Raw genomic sequence first — 16,319 nt, 5'->3', positions numbered from 1 at the left:
CCGCGAAATTTTTCGCCTTTGTCCTCGCCAGCCGGTGAAAACTTCACAGTGTTGAACGAGGTGTGATCAAAAAAGAACTCGGACTTTGTCAGTTTCGAAATAAAAATTGTTCGCGTCGTGAAAAGAAGCGAACAATCGGCTGTTAGGCGAGCGTAGACGACGATGACGAGGCGCGTCAACGGTGTCTGGAACACGCACTATTTTTGACGATCATTTTTTCGAGGGGTCAACCCGTCTCCAACGACCCTGACGCCGAAAATAGGACAAGGATAAACTCGCAGAAGTAATTGACTACCTCGGTCTAATCTTGTTAGGCCGATTCGGCCTAAATTTCGCCGTGATTAACGCCGGACCGATGCTATATGTACTTCGAAAGATACCTGTAGTCGATTTCTAAGATGCTCAAAGGACGGAATTTGATTCGACGTCGGCGAATCGATTCCAGTTCTCGTTTTACACTTCGAATGATTTAAGGATTTCCCTTTGGACCAGCTAGTTCTTGTATTTGAATTACAGAATGGGGAGGTGATAATTGGACCGAGAATCTTCTCGCGGATTTACATGGAATCGGAATCCTTCTCCGAGGATTTTATCTGCTTCGAGAGAATGGAACTTTAAATGCTTTGCACTTAAATCTCTGTCTCAAATTGTAGCTTGACCAACTAGAAAGAAAGAAGTCGAATTTTCTTGCAGTCCCGTGTGTGCAGAGCGTTGTTTAAGGCGATTTTTCTGTTCGGTACAGCTAGCGTTAAAATAAATCTAATCTAATCGCGATTAGCTAAGGCTCTATCAACAAGGATCACGAACAGCAACAGAGGAATTCCCACGTGTAGCAACACACTGTTCGTTCGCCTGGTGTCAAGGTGTCCAAGAAATAGACCGCGCGTGGGCGCCGACAATATTGTGACGCCGCTTAAAAGGTGTAAAATAAAAACTGTGTGCTTCGAGCAAACATTTTCGAGTTTATTGAGCAAAGTCCGCCTCGTCTCGTCGGGCATTACCGAGTACGCTAAACGCGTAGGTAGATCTTGAGCGGGGCCTTCTAACCTTTCGAAAGATCAACACGGTCCCTTCTCTGTTAGTCCGAGGAACTTCGGCATAAATTGAAGAGTGCGTAACGACTCGGCTATTTCACTGATCCGTGGAATTTGGCGACGGAAACGAGGTTCCACCTCGCATCGGTGATAGGGGGGGAAAGTTCACTTGTTAGCTTCGAGTTTCGTTCATTGTTTCATAATTGGGGTGTTCGAGGGAGAAACCAGCTTTGTGCGCGCGCGGAGAATTAATTCCTATAATTAGAGAGAGAAAGAGACACAGGAACATTGTCAGTCGACAATGGGCTCGCATACATGCATCAAAAGCGATGAACCGATGGAGAGGGGTGCGTCGAAGGTAAATCGGATTAAAATGTGGGCGAAGACGCTGTCGAATGAGATCAGACCTTGGGTAAGTGCGAAGAGTGCGACGATGATCATTATTTTAAAAGCATAATGGCCTTCGTTTGCATACCTAATTTATGGACAGCGGATTTTATGCATTTAAGGCTAGCAACATTCGTATTTCGCACTTCATTTCGCAAAACAAATGTTCACAGACGTTTTACCGAATTGATCGTACAGAGGAAGACTCTAATTGGTTAAATTACGATTTCCCATGAACCGATTGCATATAATCTCAAAACTGTAGGCAACTTTCATTTTCAGACAAATTAAATACAATCACTGACGTTCAGAAAAGTAGCTTGAATCGTTATAGATTATTGAAATGATACGTTGTAAATCGAAAAGACCCTGCTTTGGTTACATTCAGAGCATCCCGAGGGTACTCTAACATCCTGGAAAACGGTGTTATTATACTATACTACTCGTTCTCATGTTAATGCACTCACTGTCGTCGCGCAGTTCATGCTCAAGTAATAATCTCTGGAAGGGGGTCGAGAAGTTTAAAGTTTCTTCCGAATGGTAATCTAGCACTTAACGTATTAAGCGTAATCGCTAAATCGAAATTGAAATTTCAAAGAAAATTATATAGCAACGAGAACGTTCTTCTAATAGCTGCGAGAGCTAATTTCGCAGTTGGTCGCGTCTCTAAACAGCGTCTCTCTCTCTCCCCTCCTCTCCCATTCTGTACTCTAAGGGAACCAGCCAATAAAACATTGTTTTGCATGTTCGAGTCAATGGCATGCGCGCATACTTCCTCGGGTAATATACGACCGAGCACAGACCGGTGTGCATGCCCGCTGATGACGATAGTTATGAGGATTTCCTAATCTTCCCGGAGAATTATGAGCCTGACTTGATTCACCGCGAGCCTCGCTGTCTAACCTTTCGCCGGAGATAATCGCCGGCTCATCTCCGTGAATCATCGATCCAATAACAAACATTTAGACGGAAAACAGACGCGGAAATTTTCCTACTGTTTTTCTCGCGCATGACAATAATAACCGATGCACGATTAAATCGCCGACGCGCTGTTAAATCCGCTCGAAGCGGTCACCTTGGCGCCATGCACGTTCGCTAGACAAATAGCAAAAACTGTAAAGGTAAAAAAAACTGCCGCGTGTGTGCTGTACGTGTTCTCGAAAAAATACACCTCGCTGGCCGACCGGTGCGCTAACTTAATTGCCAGTGTTCGTACGCGACGTAAGGCTATGCGCGGAATTCGAAACGGAGCTGTCAATACGGGCCTAGTCGATTAAGGGGTGAAATTTTACTCGGAGGGATTGTTCTTGGTCAGCTTTCGAATGTTTCGATAGCCATTGATAAACCTCCAAAAGCAGTTTTGACCACCTTAATCATTCTATTTCTTAACTTCATTAATCTTTCAACTCGTGACCATTCTGACGGTACGTAGATTACGAATTACGGGGAGGATGAATTTGAATTCGTTGTCGGTTCGGTTCGCATAATATCCGCGCATTCCGTAGGGCCAAGGGATCGTCAGAGACACCTCCCGGGGTCAGCCTTCCCTCCTCGGAGTTAGGTGGCTATTATACAAAGCTTCCTGGTTGCGAAAAAGTCTGCGGATTGCCGGGGGCGCGTTAATTTAATTGCCAGGTCCGCGGAAGAAGCGTGCTCGCCGATGGCCGGCGAATATCCACACGCTAGCGTTCGCGATCGCTGCGCAGGTGTATAGTACCGATAATAGTACGGTTATAATAACAGACAACGTGCGTTCGCGTGAACGTGGATCGCTCGCACACGTCGTCGCGTATTCCTGCGTGCGAACACCGGCATCGGGCTCGAGTTATTCGCGTTTCAGCGACTTTTCCAGGTATCCGTAACACGAGATCATGTGTGTTTTGTATAACCGCCACGGTCGGTCCTTTCGCCAGTAAATAATCCTGTAAAATCTGCTCGGACCCTTCGGACCACTTTTCGCATTCCGATCACGTCGAAATGCCTTCACGGCGTCTGATTGGAGTTGGACGCGTGTAATTATCAAAGAGTGTCTCTCTCACGAGGGTCCAGGTAGAGGCAAGGAGAAGAGAGCAGCAGCTCGTTGCAGGAGCCTGGTCGGAGGTTCCAGGTAGCGGTAGGTCGAATCGTAGAGATCGTTAGGCGAACGAGCCGGCGGAAAAAATCGCGCGTTAATAGCGGCGCGCAATTAAATAATAGCAAGGGGACCCTGTACCACCCGCGGCGGCGATTTCATTAAAGCGCCACTTAGGATGCGATACGATATTCCGCGGAATGAATACGGTGGCCGTTCCTGCTGCCATTCCGCGTCCTGTAAAAACGACGTAAACGCGCGTCCGCGAATTACCAAGCCGAGCCCCGACACGCATACGTAACCGGAATTTAAATAAACATCTATCTAATAAGAACCGACCGAACGGCCGCGAAAGAGACGACCACGCTGACTGGTGGCTTTTTACGTTCCGCGATTTTTCAGATTACCCAGCTGGCAAGACTTTTTACCACGAGGATCATTTGCGAAGCAGGAAGCCGCCGACGGCAGTACGCTTCTTTCGCGTTTGCTATGACCAGGCGCGAAATTGCCGACAAATGTGACAAGACACCGCAAACAAATTATGAAACGCGAAGTTCTGGGCTTTTTCGTTAGCGCCGCGGTGGAAGCATGTTAATCCTGCGCCTGCGTGACGTAATTTCTTTTTATAAGAGGATGATAATCGACGCTTCTGAACACATAGATTTTGCTTCGTTTACGTACAGAATCGTTTCGAATAAATTACAAAATGAAATGGAAGACACAGATCACACAGAATTACGCGGAAGAGTTCCAGGATTTAATAAAGCGTTTTCCTCCAGGAAGCAAACTTCTGGATAAAGAGAGAGAGCTCGAAGATCCACAGAAGAAGATCCTCCGAGGAAAGTTCCAACAGTTAAAACGATTATTAGGCGATTCTTTCGCCCAGGAATGCTATAAAACCGGGAGATACGAAATCTCGGGATGACGGAGGGGCGCCAAGGTTTCTGGACCCTTCCGAGGAGGCCGAGTTGATTTATTAATTTCTACGGCCGAGGCCCCGTTTCCTTTTTGTTCCGCGGCACTCTATATATCGATTCGAGAGGATACCTTGCCATCACTCACCAATTAAATTGATAATAACGTTCTTGGTTACCTGCTCGTTATCTTGCCTACTGGCTGACTCTTAACGCAATCGCTAAGTGACACCCACTCGCACGCGATCGTCAATAGCGAAAGGGTTGTGAAAATTGTGACATTTAAGGGGCACGGCCTCAAACGCTTTCTAGAACCTTGATCCCTTTGTTACGTTCATTCATTCATTCATTCGCTCGAACTTTCCGATGATTTCAGAAGTTTATTGACTTCGTTAGCGTGGTGAAAATTGGGGCACGACTTGAGCTAAATATTAGTTTGCACATTCCATATTGTTAGATAACATCAGCACATACAAACAACACAATCTTCTGTTCGTTAATGTTTTATTATTCCTTAAGCTTCCTCTTTCTTAACCACGCCATTGGTTTTCTTAAAAACTACTCTGAATTAGTACCGAGCACGTTAATCGAGAGCGAAACGAACTTTTGGGACAACCTAATAAAATAGACCAATGCCACTATCCCGAGCATTCGTTTAGCCACCATATGCTCCAGAGTTTTTAGAGCCAACCTAATTAATTCTCACCGCGACCATCTGTTCCCGACACCTAATTTCCCCGCTTATCTGGCGAGCTAGTCCAATCGTTCGAGTCTTGCCTGAAAATCTCGACCTAAGACAATCAGCCTACGGGTACAAAGACGAGCGTCACTTATCAGAATCTTATCGGCGCGAGAGAGTTGACCTTAGAACACACGATTCTCGTAGAGTCGATCCATTATGTCGCCTCGCAGATAAACCGTTCTCAGCGACTATTCTCTACAAACTACATCAGCCTTTCGCAGCTCATATGAACGTAAAAACGCTCATGAATGAACTGACATCATAGCACATCTAGAAACTGCTTCATAATGAGAATCTCGATGCTTCCGTCTCGTTTCGAATAAATCACAAAGTTAATATTTACGTCAGTCATCGTGTTCTAAATATATCGAGGCCGGTTCAAGTGGATAAGCGTGTACATGTTGAATTAATGTGCATATAATCGCGCCAATCAGCTTAAAGAGCGTAAGATCATCCATCGGACCAGAATCCCTTCGAGATCTACTCGAGGAGGCCTCTTCAGGGTAGAAAAACAAGAGTATCGTGATTGATAAGCAAAAATCGCAAGGGCCATGTGGCTCGAGTACATTTTAACACTAAACCTTCCACCACCGGTCAGAATGACCGGTTCCAGATTTTTTATTTTACAATTATTGAATTAATAAAAATGATTTCGTAAGAAATGATTGCATAGAAATAAAATCAGTCTTGTCATTTTTGTAAGGGAACATGTACAAGTTATTTTTAAGGCTCTGTAGGTTTAGTGTTAAAGTCGTGTCGGTGTTTAAGGGATGCTCCACCACCCCGTGTTGGTCTGGCTGGAAAAAAAATATTCGTAGCCGTGTAAAAAGAGGAAGGAATCTTACCTTGACGAGCAGGTGGATCGGCTGGCTGACGCTGAGTGGTTTGCCTCTTCTGGCGTTTCCGCCTCCGCCACCCAAACACTTTATCCACGGCATTCCTCGGCCGTTTTCTCGCCTCTCCGTTGCCCTGTTCGCTTCGGTCCTCCTACCTCCTCCTCGTTCTCTTCCTGAATCCCGTCTCTCTTCCGCGAATCCCTCAAGGTTCCCTCGGCTTTCCGCTTCTACAAGCGACGCTCGATCGCGGACGCATCTCGGCTCAGCCCTCGCGGTACCCTTCAGCGCGGCGAACTCTATGGTGGAGGAGTCGAGGAAGAACCCGATGGAAATCCCCGTTTAAACCACTCTCTACGAGATGGGACACCTTGGGCCAAACCCTCTTCCTCTGCCTTACTCGGCTTTTATTCGGGAAATCGAATGAGCCGACGCGTTACTTCAATGTTTCCTACGCGAGCTTCCTAGAAGCCCTCCAAAGCTTCAGCTCTCCCTATTTATTTTCCCAGGATTTCAGATTTAAGACTTTCTACTTCCTTCCACCAACATCACTGTCCTTTTCCCGAAGTCTCAGAATTTTTTAAATTATGGTCTGGAGTTTCAATCCCCTAGAAAAATCCTCAAAGGATTTTGTTTAAAATGTTCAGTCTCGCGAAGCTTGCAGCTTCTTACTACTTATTTCTGTGGCGTGTAGGATTTATAAATCCTTTTCATAAAATGATTCCAGCTACTGGCTTTTTTATGAAGGTTCAGAATTTTTTTTAAAATCTCTAATCCTTCTTGGACGAACTGAACAAATATCTAGCGTCGCTTTGACTTTTCCCACTCAGTCACACCCACAATTATTGATTTCCCCTGTTTTCATTCTTTAAAAAGCCTCGATGGCTTGCATATTTATTTTCTCAAGACGAATTTCGTCACTGATTTTCTTACAAATTCTTCGTATCTTTTGTAAACCTTCAAACATCACTGCAATCCTCTATTCTTCAAGTATATCTTCAGGGCGTTGGTGCTCTTCACAGATCTTTCTCTCACGATTCAAGACGCGTTTTCTACCTAAAATTCAACCATTCCTTTATTTTCGAGATATATCTTCTGGACTCCACTTTCATCTTTTCTTAGAAACCTTCAATCACCACTGGCACCGTCTACAATATTCAATAAATCCGTCCAATGCTTCTCGTCATCAATTTTTCTCTGGAGATCCAAGATCCACTTATTTTCTGAAAAATCTTCAATCACTGATTTCGTAATATACTTTCATCTTGAACCACTTCGGACAGCTTCAATCTTGAAGTCCTTGAATCCCCTAGAAATTCAGCTCAGCACCCACAACTTCGTAAGGACCGTTTCTCGAAGGACTCTTCGGGTATTGCCGCTGTCAATATCCCGGGCAGTCTCGCCAGGGGAATCCCACTTCAGGATTAGCCGTAGCGCAAAACTTTCAAATGCTCCCGCGTGTCACAGAGCCGATCGTTCGCAGAGCTGAGTCGCACATGGCTCGGCCGACCGTGCGGCTCTTGGATTATTGAATTTTTACTGTGCGCGTTTCTTCATGATGCGATACGCAGCTGCATGCGGAACGATACGGCGAACAGCGTTCATTTATTCGCGTGCAGAGTTCTGCCTCGCGGCGACGACGTACACGACCCACGTCCTCTCTCGCGCGCGGCTCCCGCGACACTGGCGGCTGTCGACTTCGCTATCGTCGATTTTATAGTTGCGCCTTGACAGTCCGGGTCACCGCTTCCCTTATCTACCAAGACGAGCCACCCCTGCGCGAGAACAATCCTTTTACCACGATCCGCCACGTTTCCACAGTCAACCACCACGACAGGTATCCGATTAACAAAATTGCCAGCGAGCAACCAGCTCGTTTTTCGCCTGGTCACACGATCGACTTTCTATTCGATCGCTAATGCGGATCCGACAAAATCGATACCGTGTTGCGAGATTTCGTAAGCCTCCTTCCTACGAAATCGCTCGCGGAATTAAAATAATTTCAGACTTAGGGAGAATTGATCATTTGTGGCAGTTTTCGTTGGAATTATTTTTGGCAGTTTTGCGCGTGTTTGTTTTCTTTTTTTCGTATTAAATATATCTCAGTCACATTTTCGTACGTTCAGAATTGACAACCTGGTCGCTTCGAGGACCAGTTTGACCCAAGCATCTCGCCTCTCAAAACTAGAGGGTATCGGTTTGACGTTTCGTTCGAAATACGCGCGAGAATGAACGACTACACGTGTCGGACAAGTGAGTTTGACGAGCCTGGTGTTTTCTCGACCAGCTCGACCCGCGGCCCGCCGTCGACTGACAGAAAATACCAGCCGGGACCCCGAAGAGCGCTCCGAGGGCCGGACAGAGGGGCGGCTGGGATCGACAATCCGTGTCGAAACGCAGCTCGGCTATCCGCATCTGCGCCTCCTCGACTTTTTCACCGATTGCTCCCGTTTCTCTTCTGTGACGATCGGCAAAATCGTTCAATCCGCAAAATCAATTACATTAATCAGACTCAAAGAAAATTTTTCGGACGTTTTTATACGCGCTTCAAGCTGTAGCATTTTCGAGAAAGAATCTGTCCTCGGTTCAATCCGTCTCTGCCTATATCGTTGTACCAGTATTGGAAAAAATAACTAGGAAAAAAATGAATGATGGAGTGTGAAAGTAGAGACTTCAAGCATTAAAATGAGTCGAGATTTATCGTCGCACGATTCTTCTTTACAAAATTATGACAGTTTGTTGAAAACCAAAAATTTGGAGTTCTAATAATTTTTCGAGATTCTGTATTATTACTCCATGAATTGTAAAAAATCGGGAGAGGTACGTAGCAGAATAATGTACTTTTGAATATCACTATCCAACATTTTTGAAGGCGTGGGAGTAGTACAACAAATTGCGGTGTAGAACGTGTTAGAAATTTAATTATTGCTAAGACATGGTCTCTGGTTCGATGTAGAACATTTTTCTGTGCGCTGTTAATATATTTTTGACGGTAATTAGAATATTTTGTTATTATCTCCCACGTATCGCGTCTCGCTCCAATTACTGGCGCATTATGGCTGACTAATTATTATTATGGCTGAGTAAACAGCTCGAGGAATGTTTCCTACAGATTTCTGCTCGTTACATAAACAACATTAATGGCTTGCAGAATTAACAAATCTGCCGAGAGGAAATTTCAGAAGATAGAAACTCCGTACACGTGTTTACACATTATTCCTTTTACCTTCTACATTGTTATAAATTTCAATTTCATTTAAAGCAAGGAACGCATGCAAAGAACCACTTTTAATTATGAAAAGGCGCACCAAAAACATGGGGTAAAACATCACACACGATTAATAGAGAAACGGAACTCGCTATTAAAAAATATTCTACTAAAAATTTCTTTTATGCAACATTGAAAATCAACGTAACAGAAAGGAGGTCAACAATTTTCTGTACATTATGTCATTCTTTGTGATGTTAACTAGCGACGTGTGCGAAATCGACTTCTTTGTTCAAAATGCAACAGCTAAATTAAATTCCCTTCAATTTTCGATCGCGAGCGTGGAAAATGATCCTTCGAAATTGCTTTATTTATCGAACGATTAAACTACAGCAAAAGTCCGGGTATTTTAATTTCAAATATCGATTAATGGAAGCGTGGAGATACAAACCATAAGGGGTTGTAAGTTGTAAAATAAAAACGGTGTTGTACGATGTCACACTTTTTGTCGGTTGGCAGGTTTTTAGATAATCGCGTGTCCCCATAGTCTACAGAGGCTAGTGATCGAAGAGATTGCTCGGGTTCCCCGGGGGCCACCCTTGAACCGGTCCCCGAGCGCCCTGTAAAGATCGTGTAAGTCTCTCGAGGGGGTCGGGGAAAAATGATATCGGCGAGGGGCAAATTACATTAGCACGCGAAACAAAATGCGTCCGGCAGTAGGCACTGTGTCGTACAAGCTGGGTATCAACGAGGAAACGTGTTTACATCTCGTCGTGCCCGCAGATCTTTACGATGGGAGGCCATAAAGCCAGTGCCGTAGCCACGTATTTACACTGAACCCGACGGGGCCACGATGTCCAACGATGATCGAACGGAAGTCAAGGTAACAAGAAAACGTGCAACAAGCCCAGTCTCGATCTCTCGAGACCCGTTCCTCTCCTTCTCTCCTTCTCTCTCTCCCTTTCGTCCAGTCGTTTGAAATTTTCGACGGACGGACGCTTGCGTAAGCCCCGCCATCATCACGGCATTAACAGCGGCGAACAAATCAATGAGACATAATGAGCCTTGAGGGGGGACACCGTCGAACAAAAAAGGAACGAGCCAACTTAGCTGGAAGAGCATTAGCGGCAATTGATTGATCGAGACTCTTCCCAATCGTGATCTAGTCGCGACGGTGTGTCACTAGAATTTTTCTTCGGGATCAATCAATCGGTAATCGGCTTTGTATTACATTACTGTATCCCGATTGTTTAGACAGAGCTTCAATGCTTTAATGAATTTAGATTACTTATGCGTGGGTGGTCTTGAAGCTTTGAGCCAAACAAATTTTTTGAGCTAATAATCCTTATAAGAATGATATAATACTTAAATGAACTGTAAATGATTCCTGTGAGTGACAAAAAAATTCAATTTCTACCGTAATACAATCAAGAAACGTGTGTGATTCTTTGATCAATAAGAAATGGTTGTTTAACGTTACTGTTAAAAATCGGACTAGCTGTTTGTTTCGACTCCTGCTGGAGGCTGCAACGCGTCGCAGTGACTTGAAAGTTTCATCGCAAACGTGGAAGTCGCAAGAGATTTCCGGACAAGGAGGAATCGCCTTACAACCGCGAGAACTTGCACGCGCCTCGTGATTTCGCCGGGTTTTTCGCTCGGCTCGGTCGTTTGTTTCACAGGAACGAAGAGAACGGGTGCAGAGCTTCTTCCGGAATCACCCGTTTTCTGGCCAGAGCAGAGACCGGCGGAGCACGTGCCCAGAAAGAGACCCAAAGCTCTCTGGCCGGGATATTAAGTATTCCGCTCGCATTACCTCCCGCTGAACAGAAAGTTACACACGCCTCGTTATGCGACCAGAAGCGGCACCGGCGGCGTTGTGCAAACTTAATTAGCAACTCGGCCAACGGACATCGGGAAAAAGGAGACACGCTTCGGAGAAGCCGATGATTTATCTCTTGCGCGGGCCCCCTGAGCCTCTGGAATCTCGTCCGCGTTTCGATTCTCTTCCCCCCTCGGACAGGAAACGAGGCACGATTCTAATTACGCGATACGATTTCGCCCCGAAATTTCATCGTGCCCGGTTTATTTAAATTATCCCCGTCGGAGACCCCTGGGGACAGGACGCGTAAATAGCGCGTGCGCTTTTAATTGGAGAATCCTGCGGCCTCGCGAACACACGGAACGAACCCCTGTGTGCTCGATACACTGCTAAAGTACACGTCGGTGTCACGATTAATCGCCCTGATTACCGTTCCGTCGGCGACACACGCGGTTTATTTCGCCAGCACGTTTTCCACCGGCTAATTAATTTGTCACTTTCCGCCAGACCCGGGTTTCGCATTTTTGTCCGTTCTCGGACCGTTTGAGAATGTGTCTGATCCTGTGGCATTTTCTCCAGCGAGATCTTTAAAAAGTCACGATATCGCCGAGGGTCGAATAAACGACGTCGCGTCGAATCGATTCGAAGAAAATAAACAATGATTACGGATACAGGTATCGGTCCTACAATCGGAAGAGAGCTTGCATGAATATTCAAGAGGGGCGGAGTCCGCGGTCATCGATCGTCAGATCTAGCATCACGGATTTACTGTTTCCTCTCTGGTTTCGTTTACAAATCTCGGAACCGAGGTAAAGGGTTGAACCACGTCGCTGTTCCCTGTGTAGCTGTCGCTTGTTCGTTAGGAATTCTAACGCGTTATCCGGACGGTTACCTAACCCAGACCTAGCCCCGAAACCCATTTGTATGCTAAAGAATTCGGCACGCGAGAAAACATAAAGTACCGCGGAAGCAGGTCACTGGATGAAGAATCGGGTCACCGAGACGAGACAACTTTTGCCCTTTTCTTTTAATGCCTTTCGTGGCCGGGAAACGAAGTTTTGTTTCTCTCGTCTATCCTCGACGATACTCGACGAATCCATACGAGCGTGGCGTCCAGATCAATGCATTCGAATTTTACCATGTTTTTATCAGCTCGCTTTCTTGTCTCTCTGTCTGTTTGTTCGGTACAAATTTTGCAATTGATTTTAAACTAACTTCCCGATGAGCTAGAAACTTGAAATTTTATACATAGCTCAGAACTGGATGACAATGCAATGTTTAAAAAAAAATTTTTTAAAAGCTTATGCGTTTAGGAGATATAAATTATTAATAAATTTAACCGTTACACTCCCCGCGCAATTTGTGATTGTGAATTTTTAATAGCTATGAAAATAGTTGTAAGATTTGAAACGAAAGACGTGGGGCACAAGATAATACATAGTAAGGGGTGTAGAGAGTAGCTGCCCTTGAGAATTGTTAATGATTTAGGTGAACTATTCATGCATCAATTATATATCGCATGCGCCCCACGTTTTTCGTTTTAAATCTTACAAGTATTTTCATAGCTATTCAAATTTCACGATCACAAATTTTCAGGGCTATCTGCACGGGGATAGGAATCTGTATGGGGCTAGAAAAAATTATTTTATACTTTTTAGTCCGTGTTTTAAACGTGGTATTTTTTGAAAATTTGATCAAAATTAGATCACTCTGTTCAATGTCTTAGTCAGACGTAAAGAGACCATTAAAGTGTGAACACATTACTAATAAAGACAGTTGCTTACCATAACAGAGGGCATTATTATGTTCATTCAGTGGACAGGTCAGCCAAACTAGGAGCTGACCTAATATCGACAGTGTTTGACGTAATCGTGAACGCGCATCCCCAACCCCGGAACGAAATGTAATAATTATACTGCGGATCTTTGTGCAAAATAAAAACGTTCTGCATTAATTTTGGGCCGCAGGAGTAAAATCAAGATTGATTTCATCCCTTAACGATTTCGTTGCATTGAAAACAACGTTACAACATTCTGAAATTTTTCGAATCTTTTATTGTTTTATATTTCACCCAGCCAATTTTTTCATAAATGCATAAAGATCCGCAGTCTAGTAATAATCCTGGGTTCCGGAATGTGGGTTCGCAAGTAGGGGTATGGCGACATAGAGAATCGTAGAGAGAGCGAGGGAGAGGGAGAGAGGACACACCGAACAAAGTTGTTCAGCAGCCACAGGCCGAGAGGTCAGCCAATTCCGGTGATGCTACAGCGTCCTGTTAACTTTCGTGCTACGTCAGATAGCCAAATGGCCGTGTGCTCCGCAGTGGCCTGTATTTCCAGGACGTCCGTTTTTCCAAACCCCGTCCAACCCCGCGATCGAAGCCGTCGGATACTCGATAAAAAGGCTGACACCGCTACCGAACGGTGTTGATTAATGATCCGCCGATCCCGGGATTTTCGAAGCACGCTGATTCGAAATCAATCATTCCTTAAATCTCTTCCTTATTCACCGAGAATCCCTTCGGCGACAAAGGTTCCTCCGGGAGCTCCAGGAGTGTCCTACTTTATTTTCTTTGAGCCGCTGTGAAAAAGCTGAATTGAGTGACTGTTGCTGTTTGAGCTTCGTCCGCTTCTTAGAAATGTTTTTATTATACCTGCGCTGCTACGATATTATATGAAAGAAGAATAATGTTTTAAATATTATAGAGAGTTGAATAATTGATCATGCGTAATAACTAGACTGTGCGGATCTTTATGCAAAATAAAAATTGTCTGCATCGATTGCAAGGAATAGAAACTAAACTGAACGTTATTTCTTCCCTTAATGATTTGAATAGAAGAGAAATCGTATATTGACATCTTCAATTTTAAAAATTTCCCAACCATTTTCAATTTCGTCTTCTCAATTTTGCTGCAGATACATAAAGTTCCGCAGTCTAGTAATAACGACTGCAGTGAAAACAAACAGCTCGCGAAATAAGGAAATACAGACGACGAAGAAGACACAGAAAACGATAGAATAAAATACGGAGAGGATGAAGTACGCAAGCTAAAACCTGATTCACCGTTAATAAACCTAGCTCGGACGGTTTTTTGCGGAAAAGTGTTTACTTGTTCCCATAAAATATCGGTTTGTTTAAGCCCCGTACAGCTTTCTGATTCATCCCGTGCCTCTTTTTCCCCGCAAAATACATGTGGTAATGCGTGTTGTTCGTCCCGCCGCAGAAAAACAAGTTTTTCTTACCGCGATATTCCGTTTGTGCACCAAGATGAATCACCCCGGCGGCAGTTTGCTGATATCCTGAGCTGCAGAGGGAAAATTCTAGGTACCTGCGAATCCGTATCGTAACAGTAACAATATTCGTAACAGCGGTGACTGCGGAAACCGCCATTACGCTGGTTTAACGACTATACCATGGAACGCGAGCATAATGTCGGAGCGTATCGTTCTCGAAACACGCATCGAACGTAATGGGAACTCTGAGATCAAAGATGATAACCGGGACCATGATGCAAATACGTTCCACGCTGATTTTCTCATCCCTCCTAAGCGTAAACGATACGAAATGTTTTAACTCTAAAAATTCAATGTTCCAGTCAGCTGTTGATCTTTAGGCACTTTTCTATAGCAAACAGGAAAAAGTAGTTCGATCGCAGACGCGAATTTATAGGGGCAGATGTGCACATTGAACGGAGAATACGTGAGGGTGAATTTATAGGCGAGATAACTCACCGGTTCGACGGTCAATTATGATCGGCGAAATGAAAAAACCGGCGCCACCGGGGGTAGATAAATTTTCGTACTCGTTAATACCGATTAATAACCGATGGGGAAACTGTTCGAGCCGATCGAAGCTAATAGGATGCTCGGTAACAAAAGGCTCGGGACAAATTCGCGCGAGTAGCTCGGGAAACCGCGTAGCGTTCGGGAGTTTCCAGCTGGATTTTCCGTCGGAATCGATTTAACGTGCCACGTACTTCGCCGCCGCGCCACGCCGGAAGCACTGGTTTCGTTTTCGCGGCTCCGTTTTCGACTGTGTCCGCGAAATAATCCCGGATTCCCCGGCGAACAGTCTCTCCCGAAAACTCCGGCTGGCAGCTTGCAAATATTTTCCGGGGAAGCTGCTTTCTCGTTTTCCCATTTTCCTTGCGGATTGAGAGCGACCAGCGACAAATGGGGACGAGAAACGGAGTACGTAAGCGCCGGGGATTTTGTTGAAAGGCAAATTAGAGGGGCTCCGAGTCGTCGTTACAAATAGGATAAATTGGAAAAGTGTAAAACTACATGATGCTTGATTTCGGGCAGGCGATCATTCTCCAGCGACCACAGACCCAGTAGACTATGAATCCTGGAAGTTGGAGGACGTTTTTATCGCGAAATAATCGCGGATTCGGGGAACAGTGGGATTCGTGGGAGGTGTAATGGTTCCAGTCTACAGTCCGCGAATATTTCTGCCCTTCCTTTCCCCTGCAAACTGGAAAGGGCCGTCCTGCGAGACCGACGGAGACAGACGGGGCGATAAAACGTGGCTCATCGGCGAGACGAAACTCGCGTCGGTTTACGCGTTTCCGGTGCGCGCTGCGGTTTCTCGCGAATAATAGACCGCGAAACGCGTGGGCAGAAACGCTGGAAGGAAAAGGGACGGCCGCATAATGGCGGAGCGGCTCTCGAAGCCTAGAAAGCGATTTCGCGGCGACTTTCTCGCGACCCGCCGATTAGATTAATAGGGATAGCAACCCCCAACGTGTGTCCGGGATTAGTCGAAATTTATGGACCGCCGAGGAAATTTATAAATTCCCCAGGGAAATAAATAAATTCCGAAGCCGACAGTGTCGCCGATTTTTACAGGAGGCGAATTTAACGTTTCCTGGATCGTAAACTGTTTCTCCCAGGCCATTTTTCTCGGACTCGATGTTTCCACGGAGACTTCTAGGCTAGGCTCAATAGCAGTGAAGTATAGCGTGCACCGTGCACGCTACATCGCATGTTCCCGCGAAGAAGTCACCGTGGAGTTCGAAAGTTTACCGTGTCGAGGTCTTCCGAAAATTTTTGAGCCGCGGATTTTTGTCGGGTGTTTTTTCCGCCGCAGGTTTTTTTACCGGCTCGACAACCGCCCGAGGGGCCACTCCGCGCGTCCACGATAACGCAATCGACTCGCTGATTTATCCGTTCATTACACGAAGTCGTTAATTCACGTTATTTACACCCCTCGATTAATCCGCCGTGTAATTTAGCCGCCGCGGCTCGTTTAATCCGTACGGTGCGCCTCGCGCCTAACCTTTCGTGTCAGTCGGAAAATCGTATTGGACTC

At 45.4% G+C, this 16,319-nt stretch overlaps 1 protein-coding gene across 9 annotated transcripts in view; it reads right to left on the bottom strand.

Moving 5' to 3' along the window:
- The window catches only part of LOC143211349 (protein abrupt-like), a 307,845-nt gene that overhangs the window by 176,476 nt on the left and 115,050 nt on the right, over positions 1–16,319 (bottom strand). For 4 of the 9 annotated variants that reach the window (XM_076428891.1, XM_076428894.1, XM_076428895.1 and 1 more), the window contains exon 1: positions 5,994–8,306. The exons of 3 other annotated variants lie outside the window; for them this stretch is intronic. In XM_076428891.1, the coding sequence (XP_076285006.1) occupies positions 5,994–6,086 (93 nt within the window). In that variant the 5' untranslated portion in view covers positions 6,087–8,306. Of the gene's footprint in view, positions 1–5,993; positions 8,308–16,319 lie in introns of those variants that run through there. 2 more of the 9 variants (XM_076428893.1, XM_076428905.1) reach the window with 2 other exon arrangements.

This window comes from Lasioglossum baleicum, chromosome 8, assembly GCF_051020765.1.
Source record: "Lasioglossum baleicum chromosome 8, iyLasBale1, whole genome shotgun sequence".
NCBI classification, from domain to species: Eukaryota; Metazoa; Arthropoda; class Insecta; order Hymenoptera; family Halictidae; genus Lasioglossum; species Lasioglossum baleicum.
The sequence above is the reverse complement of the archived record's forward strand: the minus strand, read 5'-3'. Positions and strand labels throughout refer to the sequence as shown.